The sequence below is a fragment of the Limulus polyphemus genome, unplaced genomic scaffold, assembly GCF_000517525.1.
Source record: "Limulus polyphemus unplaced genomic scaffold, Limulus_polyphemus-2.1.2 Scaffold76759, whole genome shotgun sequence".
NCBI lineage: Eukaryota > Metazoa > Arthropoda > Merostomata > Xiphosura > Limulidae > Limulus > Limulus polyphemus.
Window position 1 is genome coordinate 1 of NW_013742355.1, and position 17750 is coordinate 17750.

A 17750-nucleotide genomic window follows, 5' to 3' on the forward strand; every position below is an offset into this window, starting at 1 on the left:
TTTGACTTCAATTTACATAGTAACAACTCTTACGATGTTTTATTTTTTACGAGATATCCCAAGTTTAGCCGAGTTCAGTGGACCACTGTGCCAGGTTCCCTGGTCGTCGGTGAAAACTCCTGTAGAAGAAAAGCTAAAGTTAAAAGTAGGCTCTAACAAAAATATCTGAGAGGTACGGAATCGGAATTTACAACTTTTCGATAATGAATTAAAACAACACATTAAAAACGTCTTCATACTGCTCACGTATGTTGTTTCGAAATTTATAGATAGTCGTTATATCGTTTTTCGATGATGGTTTATACTGATTTTTTCCAATTATTGACGACGGTAGCTCGCCATAGGATAATTATTATTATTTTTTTTTACTTTCGGAAGTTCATTTTATTGCCAAAAGATGGCAAAGTTATTCATTTCAGAGTCGAGTTTCACGATCCATCTGTAATCACCGTCTGGTTTTGTTTTAAATACTGCAGTTGATTTATCTTTCAAGATTCGTTATCTTACCCCGTCCTCGAAATGTTTGCGGTTTTACAAAATTAAACACCATTTAGTTAAAATATAATTATGAAAAACTTAAATGCCATTTAGAGCTCACTATCTAAACAGTATCAACATACATTGCTTACATGCCTTTTTATATATAATTATATTTTATTTAAAAGCTTCCAACCATCGTAGCCAAATAAAATAACAGTCCTATGTGTCATTCCCACATTTAATGGAATTATGATTGAATATAGAGAGAATATAATAGCTTAAGAAAATTATAATAAATATTTGAACGCTTTTGTCTATTTCCGATTGATTACTTAACTTATATTGATTAATACTTCTCTTTTTTTTATAAAAGAAAAGCACCACTGATCCTCATAGCATTATACATTTATTATCAATAACAGAGTGAGCTTTTTACCAATTTCAATGTGTGCCCATATTTGTAATCAATAAATATACGAAATTAAGAATGACATCCCCTCTGATATGACTCAATAAATGTAGAGAACTGCTTTGAAATATTAAAAAGTATATCTTACAGTACCTTATCGTTGGCTGAAAATTGATAATAAGGAAAAACCTTATACTAATATAAAAGTAAAATTAGGCTTCGCAAAATGAATGTTTAATGGAAAAATTTAGGTATTATAATAAAATAGCTTTTATACACCTTATTTCTTGGCCAAAAGTTTTTTTTTAACTTTCTCTCACTATATATATTATTAATTGTTACATCTAGGGGTTGTATCTGCATGATCAGTATGCCCTCCCTCATTCCCCATTGCAGCATCGAGTTGAGGAGTAATGTTAAAAACGGCCAATCCTTGGGAATGTAACTGATTTGTATGGTTTGTTCAGTACATGGATCTTGACAAAGATTTTTCTGTGTGTTATAACCTGTCAAGTTTTGTTCTGCATTGCTTCCTTTTTGGTAGAAAAGCTTCACTAACGTTGCCTTCTTTTGTAAAGTCATTCTGACAGCTCTTATAGCTAGCATCCAAGTGATTTCAACATGCTGCTTTTTTGTTTAATTAATAATGCAAGTTAAGGCTTTAATTACACTCGTAGGGGTAACAATCATTTATTGATTTCTCTTTATTGGTTCATCTTGTTTCTCATGTGCTGATAATCATGTTCCCAATTTCCACCACCTTAAAATGGTTTATTTTGTGTGTGTGTGTGTTTGTATATATATAAAACAAAATATTAAGCTTTTCACCAGTTATGGATTCAGTTTCGCTCCTAATTCACCCATGAATTTCACCTACTGTTTGAGTTAAAGCAGAATTTTAGTTTTTTCTTCGCTCAAGCATTTGTCTACATAAAAGATTTAGTTGTATCTGAGCAATACCACACTTCACAGGAGATGTTTGTATTTTATACTCCCAGAGGGCCAGCACTTCGTTCCCTTTATCATGAATGAACATAAAAGCAATCTGATGTATTATGTTTTTTAAAAAACTATGATTCCTTCTGTGTATATCTCTTTATGTGTGTATGTACAACAATACACACATTTTGTTTCCTCAAACTTCCTTACGATTTTAACCCTTTAATCACCTGAACTTGTGATTGAAAAAGAAGTTTAATTGTAATAAAAAATTAGGGAGACAGTGTCAAAGAACCTGACTAGAAGAAAACCAGTTATCTTTTAATGGATTTAAAGGTCCGGTATGACCAGGTGGTTAGGGAGCTCGACTCGCAATCTGCGGGTCGCGGGTTCGAATCCCCGTACCACCAAACATGCTCGCCCTCTTAGCCGTGGGAGCATTATAATGTGACGGTCAATCCCACTATTCGTTGGTAAAAGAGTAGCCCAAGATTTGGCGGTGGGTGGTGATGACTAGCTGCCTTCCCTCTAGTCTTACACTGCTAAATTAGGGACGGCTAGCGCAGATAGCCCTCGTGTAGCTTTGCGCGAAATTCAAACAAACAAATGGACGTAAAACGCAGTTGCTGATAGCAAGAACATAGTGAGATCGGCGACTGAATTATGTTTGTTGGAAAACATAATATGTATTAGTCAATTAACATCGATTTTCAATACGAAAAAGTACTATTCCAGAACTTCCACTGGTAGAAAAATATGAAAACTTTTGTAAGAAGAGAATAACTAGAAGATAACTATAGATTATAAGGAAAACTGAATATAATATAAAATTATTGATATTAAACTCACAAGAACGAATAACAGCTAAAATAACCAGTTTTGAAAGGATTTACATCAAAATAACTTTTAGCGATGGAAAGTCATGAGAGCAAATTTCATAAAGAGTAAAATATTTAGCATTTAATTATTAAAATAATAAATTTCATTTTAACTTGACAGCAGTTGTTTGTTTTAAGTGTAAAATTATAACAAGAACCGTAAGGATCTAACCCCGAATTTTCCTGTTATAAGCCTTCACGTTTACTACTGAGTCACCGGGGGTCAGCATTAAAGCACAGAACCGGCAAGAATATTATAAAAAAAAACATTTTTTTATAAATGTAGTAATGCTAAGTCAATGATTAGTAATTCCGCTTTGAAATACAATTTTAAGAATTAAAAAAGACTGCTTGTCAGTGATCACGCTTTCTTGGGTTTTCATGAAATAACACATACATTTTTATTAGTTATTATTTCTATTATTCCGTTAAACACGATATGCAATAATTTATCCCGTAGTTATTTAGTACAAGCACTTTTTATTTTACCTCCTTTCAACAAGTAGCGATGTTGACTCAGGTATTAAATCCGAATGATTGTTAATTAATATATCGTTGTCCAGCACAGGAGTATCATTTTACAAAAAGCTTGGGGACTAAGGAGACTGACTTCGCGTGGACCCCACCTCAATTTATTTGGAGCCCCTAGAATATTTTACTTTCTATATATGTGTTAATCCGGTCCAAATAGAAATGTCTCATAGAAACTGCCATTTGGATCCCATTCCGAGCTTGAGTGGTCGGCCGCCAAACGACTCTCCTGGTCCAGCGCTAGGCCTCTTGCACCAAGATAGAAATGACTAAAGGGCTACAGTTCACTAAAAAGCACCAACCTTTTTAGTCAGTTTTTTGTATCTCATTCCAGTGTGACCATTTATGTGTTATGTACATCCAGTCAACAAAACATTATTCTCTAGTGTGATATCTGGTCTGTGGGTAGTTCGAGGAAAAACCGCATAACTATGGAATGAAAGCGGCAGCACGGTAGCGTATTGTATAGGTGTAATTGTGATCCACGAGAACGAAACGTTTAAAAACGGCGCAGATAGCCACACTGCTTTGCGCTATTAAACCCCAAAACCAACGTTTGAGAACCATTGCTTCAGTGAATACCCGAATATCAAATGAATACTGACTTGAGAAAATGAGCGTTGTATTGCTAGTACACTAAAAAAACCATTGCATTCGTAAAATACATCATAAAAATGTTTTAGTACCTGTCCGATAAGTGGTTGATGAAAAGGTTTGTAAGTTTTTAGAAGGTCTTACAATTTTTGCAATTGGTAGACTGAATAAAAATAAATAGACATAGATTCAGGATCATAGGCCAACAATTGAGAACTGAGAACCTCTGGACCTTTCAGCACAGTCACTTATAAAAGTGTACATTTTTTATAATAACGACACATGGAAATTTTTATATACTACTTTCAGAATTTTTCTAGGCCCCTCTCTTTCTTTTTTTCACCTATTAATCTTTCTAAACACGCAATAAAATAAACGAACTTATAAACTCTCTATAATTTGCAAGCCATCGCTAGGCTAGAGCGAAACTATGCATGTAATGACTATCATAAATACCATCGGTTCTCGATGTCTATTTCTTAAACGTGTTTACGTTCCACTAGAAATTAATAGAACATTTACCCGACAGACAAGCTGTTTAAAATAATGTATTTTTTCTCATCACCAAATTTTCTAAATGTAGGCAAAACATTTGTAGCATTTATTCAACACATTCTTTAAAACCTCCAGCACAGCTGTTTAGACTTTCAATTCTTCTACGCTTACTTGCGACATTGAAAAGTACAAAAAACACAAAAAATTAATGCCATATTTGTATTTTTCTATGACTTCCCTCTTATATACATCTATCTCTAGTGAATATTAGCTTCTAATTAATACAATATAGAAGTGGTTAATATATCAAGCCAAAAGCTACACTTTCTCACTAAAACTAGTTAATTAAGGAAAAGTTTTAGCTTAATTAAAATTTCAATTCATTAATATTTGTCTATTCTTTTAAAGAGCGCAAAAAATTCATTTTTAAAGCATAACATAGTTTCCAAATTATGAACATACTGTCCGTAATACATGTATGGTAAACAGTATTAACAAAAAATTATTGATCTTTATTAGATACAGTTTATTAAAAGAGGCCATTAGAGCACATGCAGGTTTATTTTTAGCGGAAGATTAAACACCTTAAAGTTTGAAATATATATTTCCTGGATTAAGAACATTTACTGGTAAATAAGGGTATCATTTACTTCAATAATGTGACAAATATTAGGTAGTCGCAGTAAAGTGAAGTCATCAAATATTTAATGTAATAAAGTATACATTTGACATTACATAATAGAACGTCATTAGTTTGTTACGTCACAATTATTGTATAACTAATCGATAATCAATTATAATAGTGGTTTTGTTAATGTGGTATTAGGAAGGACATATCAAAAATAATTTATATTTTTGAGAAAATCGAAGGAAGTAAGTGAAAATAGAAATATTATTTTATTTTATATTTAAATTCAATGAAACATTAAATCATTCCTGCTTATTTTCCAGGAAATAAAAATACAATAGGATAGATCCACATCCATCCAAGTCTTTATTCCTACTAGTACCATCACTGAGAGATCTGGATCAGTTTTCTTTGGCCCAGATACACTTGACAATCATTCAGTCTTGCCCTCACTCACTTGAGTCCTGTAATTGCAGTAGGAACCTACCTATCTCATATAGTGTAGAGTCCATGGGCGTCAATAGACCTAACATGGTAGGACTAAAAAGATTGGTAATAAGGGGGAAAAGAAATGTGACGCCATCTAGGTCTCTTTAAAAATCTAGGTGAAAAATGGATTCACTAATACAGTTGAAACTCTCAATGTTTTCACACTAATATGGATGCCAGTAATTTAGGCCACAATGAATTATTTTCATCCTGGGTGTAATGCCTTGTAAAAGACATTTCGGAAACCTGCTCATACTGTCACCATTCATCAGTTTTTGTTAAGCAGAAAGAACAGGTTGTATGATGGATGTGTTCGTGTAATAGTGCCATTGCTGGTTGGTCAGTATACTTCCACTATGGCTATACCAATTATACAAGTGTGAAACAAAAACAACAACAAACAATTAGGACGCAGAAATGGGAGAACCAAAAAGCGAGGAAACAAGGTAAGAATGGGCAGGATAACATTGCAACATTTGGTGTTTTTTAAAATGGTGCAACCTCAGAATGGGTGTGGCCATCGTTCCGCCCATTCTTACTTCGTGTAACTTGGTAATTGTTCAAACTAAATGAAAGGTGTATATAGCTAAATACATTATACACCCACATTAATTTACTTTCTTGTGTTTAAATTTCACTGATAAACATTGTTTACGCGTGTTAGAATTTGGAAAAATAAATCGTAGACCGTGACTACAAATGTTCGTTCTTTTGCAACCAACCATTTACAAATAATATGCTTAATTGTTTTGTAATTGTACTTTTTAATTTCTCCTTTTCGTTGTGTTTAGAAAAAATCAGTCTTACAACTTAAGAAGTAAAGGCTTACTTCTCTTTGTAAAATTATCAAGATTTTCTCTTTGACATCAAGAATTCTTGCCAAGCCAGCGACTTTGAATCCGCTAAAGCACACATATCAACGACAGTTCTTGATTGCACGTCTAGTAACATTCAGTATTGCAGATCTATGTGAATAGTAGAATGATCCCTGATTGAAACAAAGGAACATGTTATAGTTCTGTTGTTAAACTAGGCAAATGTACTTTTATAGTGTTTTAGATTGTCTTTTACTTTGTGAACTTATTTTTATATAAGGTTAGAAGAGTATACAACATTGTTGCAATACATTTATTCTTCTGAATAATTCAGTTTATATTTAGCACATGTATAGTACTATGAGACTTTGAACAATGGAAATAACGTCCTTAAATCTGAAGAAAAGGGCTAAAATAAGTTGTTTATTCATATTTTATATGCTTTTTCTGACATTTGATTTACAGTTAAATGCAGAAAGAGGGTTACTCCACTTCCTTTGATTCATAATTTAGGTAGTTTATTATGAAACCTTACACAGACTTGTAGTTTGAGAGCTTTACGGAAGCTTTATGAAAACCCTGAAACGTAATTTGCAAAAGATTCTATAAAAGAAACCTTTAAAGTTAATTACAATTTCGAACTGATTTCAGTCATAAATAAATGCTCTGTCAAATCACGTGGATTGATATGCATAACTAACCACTATCAGTTCTAGAATTGAAATATATTGTTGATTTTAGTATTAAAATCTTCTTTACCCTTAAAACTTATGTACTTGAGAATGATCGCATCAGTGATCGAAACGTCATAACTGTTTAAAAAAAATTCTTCCTCACTGTAAGAGCTTTCATTTGTAATAAAATAATACTCGTAATCAGTAAGTGAACTCAAAACGAAAATATGTAAACGAAGACTCTTTTTTCTTGTTCTTTTCAACTACTTTAACAACACAAACCAACTGAATATCAAGTTATTTGAAGAAACAAGATAAAAATGGCAGCTTCTGTATGTTCTCTGAAAACACAAATGTAAAAGCTGTAATTTGTAATAAAATAATACTTATAATCAGTAAGTAAACTCAAAATGAAACTGTTAATGGTACTAACTAGTATTAAATCAGTAACCTGACTATTGGCCGTTTCTTATTATTCTATACGTAATACTAATTTTACCTTTTGTTTTTCATTTCAAAATAGTTAAAATTTATTATTCGCCTCAAATTGAACGGTTTTACTTAACATGATAAGAATAATGCTCAATCAATTATACTGATCTTTTATTAATTTTATTCATTTCAAACTTATCACTAATTTTAATCACGTCGCAGTTTCCGAAATATACTTATTTCTGAAAAAGATACAATTAGTGTAAGTTACCTAACTGCTTTTCTTTGTAAAGTAATTTTTATTTTAAAATATTCACTACGCACTTGTAAAACAATGCACAAGCTAAGAACTAATGAAACAATAATATTTTATGTTAAATACGGCCATGTTAAATACATTTATAATAGCCCAATTTTTTTATTTTTGATATTGTGAATGTGTTGATTAACTATAAATGTTTACCAGACTGACGGCTCAGGGAATGAGACTGTCGAGCTTCGCACCTGGTGGCCACACACTGAAGAACGGTGTTGAAGCAAAAACAATCTTCATCTGTTTGACATGGGTTCCCATTCACCACCTTACATGTCTTCTAAGAGATGGTAACAAGATATTAGACGAATGAATTGGACTGTTATGGACACTTGTGTAACATCATAAATAAATATTAAAGTTGAAAATAACAACTTATTTTTGTTTTATAATAAACATTTTATTGGAACTGACTTACATTCGCGATAGAGCGTCTAAAGATGTCGGGTGTTTGGTGACTGTTGATAAGTCCCAATAAAAGTGCTTATTGTGTAAACAAAGATAAATTGTTGTTTTTTAGTGTTGTATTATTTATAGATTTGATTTGATTTTTTTTTCAGAGGAGGGTTAATTAAACTAGAAGTTTGTTTGACTATGTTTTAATTCAAACTATTTATGCTGATAACTTCATAGCCATTTGTATTTCCTCCGTCTCACACTGTCCAGTCGTTTAAACATAAGAACATTGGTAGGTTACTATTTTTGTATAAGAACATATTCCAGATATCAGGATTAAACAGAAAACCAAATAAAATCAAGAGAGGACAAACGTTAGAACCTATTCTACATCTTGCAGAAGAGGTCTCATCAGGATTATAACTCCCTACGAATTTTTATTGCTGCTTCGACCTTCCGCCAAACAACACATGATAACGCACGTATATAAGACAAAAGAAAAAAAACATCATACCAATTAAGCCAGCAACGGTGTTACAGACACACATATCCTATACTTAAAAGGCTTCAATACTGAACCATTTATATATGAAAAATGTAAGAGCGGCCAATAGTTTCACTATTTTCCTTCTTTCGTAAATAATGTACGCCTTCTTATAACAACGTCACAGGTGGCTGATAAGTGCTTATTTTCCACATTTGTTCTTCTCAAGCAGACCAATCTTCAAATTTAATGAAATGTTTATATGTTTTGTATAGTAATTATACAAACGGGCAGAAAGATATGCTGCAATGATATCTCGTGTTATACATGATCTGCATGAGGCAGCAATGAGAATGACAACGGTAGAGAAATGGAACTCACATATAGTTAAGTGTTAAAATATAATAGCCGAAGGTACATAACAGATTATGATTGCCGAGGATGTATAAAAAGTTGCCAAACTAAAGTGCAAAAAAGAACATGTTGATAGTTCTCAGGCTAAGAGGGACAACAGAATGAACATAACGATCTACATAGGGTTTCAAAAGATTAATATCTCTTATATCTTCAGTGGATTCACATCGGACATTAGTACTTTTAAGAAAACATTACCTAACGTCATCAGTGAAAACTTCACTTGTAATCGGCGTGTGATCAGCAAGAACTACAGGGCTAGCTAGCTCTCTGTTAAGTGATTTATAACTGCGTCAACTCGAAATTAACCAGCTCATCGTGAAACCTGGATAAGACATCAAGGAAGTTCTAGACCAGAAGAAAGATTTTATATTGTCTGTAAGTTCGTGAAGCTTTTGTATATAAATCATTGTGTGTAATAACTATTTGTAATAACTGTTATTGTAAAGTAAATTGTATTATTGTTTGTATATTAAAACATATTTGTATTAAAAAAGAAAACTGTGTGTATAAATCTTGTTAGCAAATAGCATAAATTGGAAATATATCGGCATATATTTAACAACTAAATTTAAATTATCATTCAGCTTGGTTTCAGACCATTCGAAATTGTAATACGTAACAATGGTTTCTGTGCATGATCAAACTCTACTACAGAAAGTCGCATCTCACACTAAATTTACCACACGACTCCACCGGATTGAGTAGGTTACAAATCAGATCTTCCAAATATTTAAAAAATATTGTAGACATGAAATACACAAGAAAGGTATCTAGTATCTGCATATTACACTGTACGCCTACTTTTAAAACATATCTAGCTTTTCAATGTCGGATAGATACAAGAGGCTACTGTGAACGAACAAATTTCTAACAAGACTAGAATTGTGCACGAGTCCAAGGTAGGTGTAGTCAAACTGCTCGTTCATGGAGGAATTGGTTGATTCAAGTGGCATGCCATAATAAAGTAAACCATCCACGTGTATGTGGATAAGAATGTTTCGTATAAAATGATAGCTATTCACTATAATCAAAATTGATTTACGTTCTGTTTTGTTTGTAGTTAAGCATAAAGCTACACAAAGGGCTATCTGGGCTCTGCCCACCACTGGTATCGAAACCGTTGTGAGTCCTCAAACATACCTCTGTGCCACTGGGGGGGGGGGGCAATTTACATTCTAATAAAATATATTGTATAACAAGTTAACATGTGTTGATAATAAACTCAAACATTCGATGCAATTGAAACCCGTTAACAGTTACATTCTATCAATCAAAAGAAATAAAAGATTTTCCATCACGTCATCCAAGATATTGAACTTTGTGGTTAATCGGTGAAAAACATTATATTTCATACCGTATTAAATACAACTAACATTCACAAAAATAGATGTTCTCACAAAAGTTTACTTTTTTTTAGCGTTTTCTTTGAGTTTAAAAAATAATCTCATTGCAGCAGCATAACCATACATCATTACATACCTCTAAGTTGACAGCATCATTTGATACCATTTCACTAGTGAGATCTTTCTCTTTTTCTTCAGGATGAGAGAAAACCTGTTGCTCCATAGAAGACATTTCATTCAGCAAAGTTCCGTAATGGTAGTTGTTTTTGTTCTGTCTTGATTGTTCTAAATTAGGTGCAAACTCTCCAAGGGTACCAAAACCATTGTCCGAGTCCTTTGTATTCATATGTAGAGGACTAATTTCTACATTTCCAGGAAACGGTTCAGGCATCTTTTCTAGACGTTGCTGCTTTTCTAAAAGTATCTTGTCTTCTGGTTTCCGAAGAACAGTTCCAAAACCACCTAAAGGCTCTTGCTGATAAGGAAAACGAGCCAACTTAACCAGGAGATTACTGGGATCGATCCTACTATGGGAGTTGTGTGTCTCGGAGTGGTTATAAATATTATAGTTGTTGTTGGCTTGATGGTTGTGTCTTGAGATTGTATCGCCGAAGTTTCCAGTCAATGTGTTTTGTCTTGCAAGGGATTTTTGCTTATGACTTATGGCACCTTTTAGACTTTTTTCTAAATTGCTTTCAATCGGCAAGGAAAACAGTTCTTTTGGAAGTCGAATATCACTGTTTTCGAAATAGCTTGGGTAGCTCAATATGTAATTAATGAGTGCTTTGGGTAACGACAGAGGAAATACTGGAAGTTCATTAGTCATATCGCTATATCGTAATATTCGTTGTATACGGTTCCATATGACACGTAGTTCGGCACAAGAAGGCTCTGATTTTGGTTTCCTCAATAAGTATTCAGGGACCTGCTCCACCTGCTTCTGGGAAACAGCTATCACGTCATAAGGATCTCGATCTCTTTTTGGGCCTAATGGTTTTGGCTGGATTTTTGACTTGTCATCTGATCTTAAGTGCAATGAATTTTCAGCAAGAATTTGACCTTTTAGAAGAATCACAATAATTACACACCAGGAAAGTGCTGCCATTGTTTCTTTAAACTGTAGATGGAACCAGTGGTTTCTAAAAAAAACAAACATTGAAAATTTAGTGCCATTGAACTGTTTAAAATAACAATAAGATGTGTAAAAGACAAATCTGCAATAAAACACTTTAAATATCAAGCTTTGCAAACTTCAAAATTGGTATTACTAACTCTTCACCAGGTGACATAAAATCAAAGTTAAAAACAGAGGTGAATTAAGCAAATTATGCAAGAAAAATCATATAATGAAGCACGGTAGTGGTTCATAATAGGGATCGCCCATTAATTCTTGTTTATTATTATTTAATATTGTTCCGCCAGCCTACAGCAAAAATGGCTGTGAGTATTGTAATAGAACCTGGGCAGTATTACTAAACGCATCACTACGCATTCTATAGGATAGTTTTTAAGTTTATTTGACTACCTAGCAAATAACAGCGGCTGTATAACTGTTGACACCTTATCATTTTAATGTAGCCTGTGTTTTATATGGAGCCTCACAATCTACTGCATGCATACATACATAGCTGTGTGCAGGCCGTGGATGCAATTTAATGTTTATATTGCAGGCATGACACATATACTATAGCGATTATTAACTTATTATTGCAACCGTATTGATGTCGCGGATTATTTATTTATATATAGGGTTCCTTCCATTCCGGATACGACGTTGCTGAAAGGATCACAGTCTCGATTTCGGCCATATTACACAAATATCTAAAACGTTATACAAATGTCTAGGCTGTCCCTTATAGCAGAAATTTTTAAGCATAGTTTAAAAGATAGCATCAAGCTCAGTTTCGAGCATCGGATCAGCAATCACGATGATGACTGATAGCCAAATAGTAGAATTATAGCCAACACTATGTGATTGCGAATTTTACAGATACTGCAGATAGAATAGCTATCTTTGAAGCTGACTAAAAGAAGTATCAAGAATTGTGCAAGTAGGAGATGTCCAAAATGATGGCAATTCTAGGCAAAAGTGAGGCAGGAATTCTGTAGGTATGTATTTTATTTAGAAAATATTTAGTTTCAAATAATATATACAGCAGCGATGGCCCACCAGAGTTTATGGTCGTCACAGTGGGATAGGGTTCTAGGAGTGTCACGACCCAAACTTCATCAGAAATGGAGGGGGTGGAAGGGTATATTAAAATTATCAATTCCTGATTGTTAAGTAACACGTTTTCGACCTTGTAGAGTGTGTAGAATGTCGCTCTAAGAGGAAAGCTGGTCAGTTGCAGCAAAACCGTGACCGGCCTTACTATGGCCAGCAGAGAGGAGGAGGAGGAAGGAGGAAATATAACTATAATAAATATTAAAAATGCTTATGTGCATACATATAAACTGTCTTATATTTGCATTGAATATACTTGCATGCATCTATACAAGGTGAAAAAATTTATATGCCTATCTATATATACGGCTTTACAACTTAAACAAATCTATAAAGCCTGCATGTATATATATATATATATAAAGAGAGAGAGAGAGAGAGATCTAACAAAAAAGCTAAAGAAGGATTGAGTGAGTGTCTTAAAGGAATGAAATCAAAATTGGTGGCCAAATTGGTAGCTACACTTGTAGCATTGATAAACTTTTACAGCAAATATTCATTCATTTGTTATCCAAGACGCATTTTTTGTTCAACTGGGAGCATGATAGAAAAACAAAATACGCGACCTTGCTAACTAATGAATGAATATTTGCTGTAAAATTCTTATCAGTGCTATAAGTGCAGATACCAGTTTAGCCGCCAGTTTTGATTTCATTCCTTTAAGTCGCACGCTCAACCTTTTTTTTTTTTTGGTTAGCATCTTTATTCACCCCTAAGGTGTTTTTCATTAGATATCATGACGTTTTCTCAATATACACCAACAAACCACAGCAATTAAGAGAGTGACACTGGATAGTAACCCACGTTAGCTTTAGAATTGCAACCCTATTATTAGGAACAAACCTATACTTTACAGAACCAACCGGATTCTTTAAAATATACATAGTGGTAGTTTTTCCTCTCTAAAATAGTTTTAACAATTTCCTCTATAGTAACGCCACGGAAACTAGATTAACAGTTTCTTGTCATGACCCGCATGCACTCGGTACAGCTGTCTCAAGCATCACGTGACGCTAAACGCTCTTTAATTAGGAGAATTTCATAAAAGTTAGCAAATTTGTGCTTAAAAGTTGGTAATTTATAATGAATAATAACCGTCTATCCATATGATTCTTTTGAAAACTTGAGCTAGAAACTACTAATCTAGTTTGCTTGGCCTAACCAATACTTATGTATCTGGACGTGCTTTCACCTTATAATGTTGCTGCTCTAAGTCAGCCGTCTTTAATCCGAATGACAAAAAACTTAAAAGGGTTCACCTTCACTCTTAGGTAAACTTGTAGTAAAAATTTCAGACCGATAGTTCACGTGACTTTTTGCGTAGTCGTGTGCAAATATTTTGGTCAAAATTGAGAGGTTTTTGTTGACTAACTTTGCATATGTGGTTTATACTTAGACCACATTTGACACCTAATTGTAGGTTGTAAAGATCTATCAGTGTACCAAACATGTTTTTCTGTCAAATAAAGTTTTCGTACATTGCGTGCGAAGGGGAAAAAAAGAAAGAAAACTTCAACCAAAATTCGAAATTTTATATATCGTGTATTTCTTAATGGATTGCCTTGAAATTTAGTATATGAAGTAAGGGTCCAGTAGAGCACATCCACTGAAAATCTGTGATAATTTGGATTACCATAGTCCGAGCTACAGAAAGTGGTAAATAGCTAAAGTATCACTCCTGTTAATAACACAAAAGTGTGTCCTACAGGTTGTTTTAGCCGTACGACACACTACCTGTGTCTTGATTTGAATGCTAGCCAACATCTATTGCATGTACATGCATGTATAAAACTCATGTTGTTACAAAATCCAGTCCATGTACCATTCCAGCGTAGCTCAATAGTCCCTCCAATCCATTGTTTACAGATCTCTGTATAGCTACAAGGTATAAATATAGTAGCTATATACATTTTACAAGCATGTACATAATACGTGATTTATTGATCACCATGCATCATAGTGATCATACATACAGTACCACTATCAGTGATAACATCGTGGAAGTGATATCAGGGACGATAGCCATCCAATCTGCATGAAGCCAATCCAATGGTTTTCATTGTTTCGCGAGAGAGCATCATACATCAACTACGTTTTACATTAAACTGTTTCAAATAGAACAGTATTGCTATTATACAGATTTATGTCTATGATGGACATAAAAACTAAAAAACTAAGACTATTTAAAACTGTTAATTTAAAAAGGGGGAATAGGGATCTTCAAAATTTGCAGAAACAAGATAGGTAACTTAAAGTGAAAATTCAATCTCAAAAAAGTAAACAAAAAAGATGAATGTTTGAAACATAGTGTTGACATTATTTCCTCGAGATACAAATCACTATTTTGACTCCATTTCTAAAAGCTGTGATATTTACGGATTTGTAGCTTAAGAAAATAATGTCAACACTACGACTTCAACCTAAAGCTTGTTTGTTTACTTTTTTTGCTGTTGCATTTTCACTTTAAGCTACCTATCATGTTCCTGTAATTCCCCTTTTTAAATTAACAATTTTAATAATCTTGTTAAACACTTTTGTTTAATATTTTCAGAATAAAGAGTGTTCCTAATGTGTTGTCTTTGAGAAGAAACAGTGTAAAATGTGTTCAGATTTTGCTTCACAAGCAGAAAGCGAGGTGAAAAGTATGCATCTCTGTAAATAAACTATAATAAATCAAATCAGATTACCAATCCTATAACTGACATACGTTATATCCATGTGTATACATCCATACACATGTAGAAAACGGTTGCAATTTTCCATAAATGGAATTTCCTAAACATTAACGCAATCAACTGTAAAATAATCATAATTAATTCAACCCGTATATTTTTATGTATGCCAAGGTTAATACCTCTAACAGTTCTGGGGTTAGCAGAACCAAACTTGGCAGGAAAACTCGGGGTAGCCCGGGAGATTTGGTTTCTTGTGAATTTCGCGCAAAGCAACACCAGCTATCTGCGGTAGCCGTCCCTAATTTAGCAGATAGACTAGAGGAAAGACAGTTGCTCAACACCATCTATCATCAACTCTTAGGCTACTCTTTTACCGACTGTGGGATTGACTGTCACATTATAACGCTCCCACTTAACCTAACCAAGAAGGGCTAATGCCCTCGGAAAGACACCCAGGGATGATGTGAATCTAATAATTGGTTTTCAAGGTTGTTGAACCAGATTTTAGCATCGGATTCTATGTTCCTGGCCCCACTAGGGATTCTGTGGCACGTAACGGGACGTAAACCTCAGATCCACAGTGCGGCATGTTAACCACTTGACCATGCCCGGTCCACATTGTTAAGCGACAATTATTCTTTCTTTAAAATCTTCTCTCATTATGCACTTTCCTATTTCTATTGATAATCTTTTAGCTTCTGAATCTAAGAATTCCTGGTCAGAATTTTGATCTTGTGACGTATTTTGATTAGCTTTGTATTTCTTATTTTCAGGCTTCTTTGTGATTACTTTTTGTGCTCATATATTAACGAAGTCTTTTAATGCCGATATCCCATGCACCTTAATTGATGTTTTTATAAAGTAATTTGTAAAGAGAGAATGTATGGAGATTTTTAAGATTTTCGTGAAATGGCTGGATGATAATGAAGAGAAGAAACCAAAGGTTATAAATTAAGTAAAATATGATAATCAGGCCTAGTAGATACTCAAAGTGTTTTCCTTTTCTTCAGAAACATTAGGATCTACACCTGGAATGAGTTTTAAATGAGTCTAAGAATTATTATTAAAAATGATGACAAATAATTTATCCTCCAGTGAATCATTGGCTTTAACCTCTGAAAGGAGATAAAGAGAAATTAGATTCTGGGTTTTATTTAATTTTCCAAGTAAGTTCATAAATAAAACGGGTAAATATTATTAATAAAACTAAAAAAAAACAAGAAAAATGCTGCAAACATTCAGCCCCCTCCAGCTTGTGATGGTTTCTGGAATAATACTCGCCGTGGGCAGACCATAGATGGCCCATTGTGTATCTTTGCGCTTAACAACGAACAAACAAGAAAGTATACTTAATGTAATGGATCTACCTATGGTCTAGCGTTCCAGTATAAACTATTCAAGAAAAGTTAACCAACTTGTGATTTCTTACCATAAAGTGTTGGGTCTTCTGCGCTTTCAATAGGATGTAGTTTTTCTAACTGTTTTTCCCAGTTTTCTGTCTTGCATCAGCTGTTGTTCTAAAGTATCTGAATGAAATATTTGCCTATCAAACGCATTGCACAATTTGTTTACTGCCTGCCATCTCGCGTGCGGTATATAAAGTAATCGTCCACCTACGTATCTTGACGTCAAGTAAATTTGATACACTTTAAAGGCGACGTTTTCAAAGTAGGCGTGTCCGTTTCTGACTCAAAAATTGTACTTTCGTTGTTTAACAAAGCCGTGACACTGTTATATCTCCCAGAATGATATGTTAAATTCTCGTTCTGCAAGAAAAAGAAAAAACATAAAGAAAATTTGTGATACATTGTATATCGATCATAGTTGCTTTTAAACATAGTGGTAAAAAAGAAATTGAAATTAGAGTAATTATTTTATAAACTGAACTGGCAGTCTTCGTATGATACGAGTCGATTATTATGAAATATTTAAAAAATAAAATTCTATAAGTGTGATTTTTTATTGTTCTCATGTAATAATAATGTTAACTGCTTACCAATGCTTTTTTCAGGCGTTTTTTAATTACTGAGATACAACTGATCTTCATGTTGAGAATAAAACACCAGATTTAAGATAGTTCTAAATCCGTATACTAAGCAAACAATTCAGCTATATCGCTATAACTTAAGCCTCTTCCTTAAGCTCTTAATGATTAGAAAGCATTGAATCATCAGTTGAGTATCCTCTGTATTATCGATATTTTCGGCCGTAAACCAAACAATATCGCCAGTTTATTAAACTTAGATTATTTCTAAATTCATATACTAAGTTAAAAATTCAAAATAATCTTCGTAAGTGTAGAAGATAAAATGATATATACATATGTTAAATATTATAACGAATACAACTAATGAAACGAACTTTAAAGTAAAAAGGGAATATAACTATACGTACAAAACACTTAAAAATTAGTGCCACTGTTTTGTCTTGTTATGCTTTCACTTTAAAGGTTTGGTTAGTATATTGAATTATACACAGCGTGATCACAAGTAAATAGACACCACCTTTTCAGTAAAAATGAAATTTTTCAGTCA

The 17750-nt window shown here is 33.4% G+C and overlaps 1 protein-coding gene across 1 annotated transcript; it reads right to left on the reverse strand.

Annotated features, from left to right (window-relative positions):
• On the reverse strand, positions 1–16819 carry LOC111084435. Its single transcript, XM_022381142.1, has 4 exons — positions 16646–16819; positions 10454–11456; positions 7828–7957; positions 1–119 (listed from the first exon to the last, which is right to left on the reverse strand). Exons 2-4 carry the CDS (start codon positions 11420–11422, stop codon positions 40–42), a joined length of 1179 nt encoding a protein of 392 aa, XP_022236850.1. The 5' UTR covers positions 11423–11456; positions 16646–16819; the 3' UTR covers positions 1–39.
• Between the last annotated feature and the right edge of the window lie 931 nt (positions 16820–17750).

Bases quoted from the DNA above. Each gene is read 5' to 3' on its own strand.
- LOC111084435 (XM_022381142.1), bottom strand. From the start codon at position 11,422: ATGGCAGCACTTTCCTGGTGTGTAATTATTGTGATTCTTCTAAAAGGT. The intron at 7,958-10,453 runs GTATGTAATGAT...ACCATCTCTTAG, and splicing joins ATGATGCTGTCAACTTAGAG to AAGACATGTAAGGTGGTGAA. The intron at 120-7,827 runs GTAAACATTTAT...TTTCTTCTACAG, and splicing joins TTCCCTGAGCCGTCAGTCTG to GAGTTTTCACCGACGACCAG.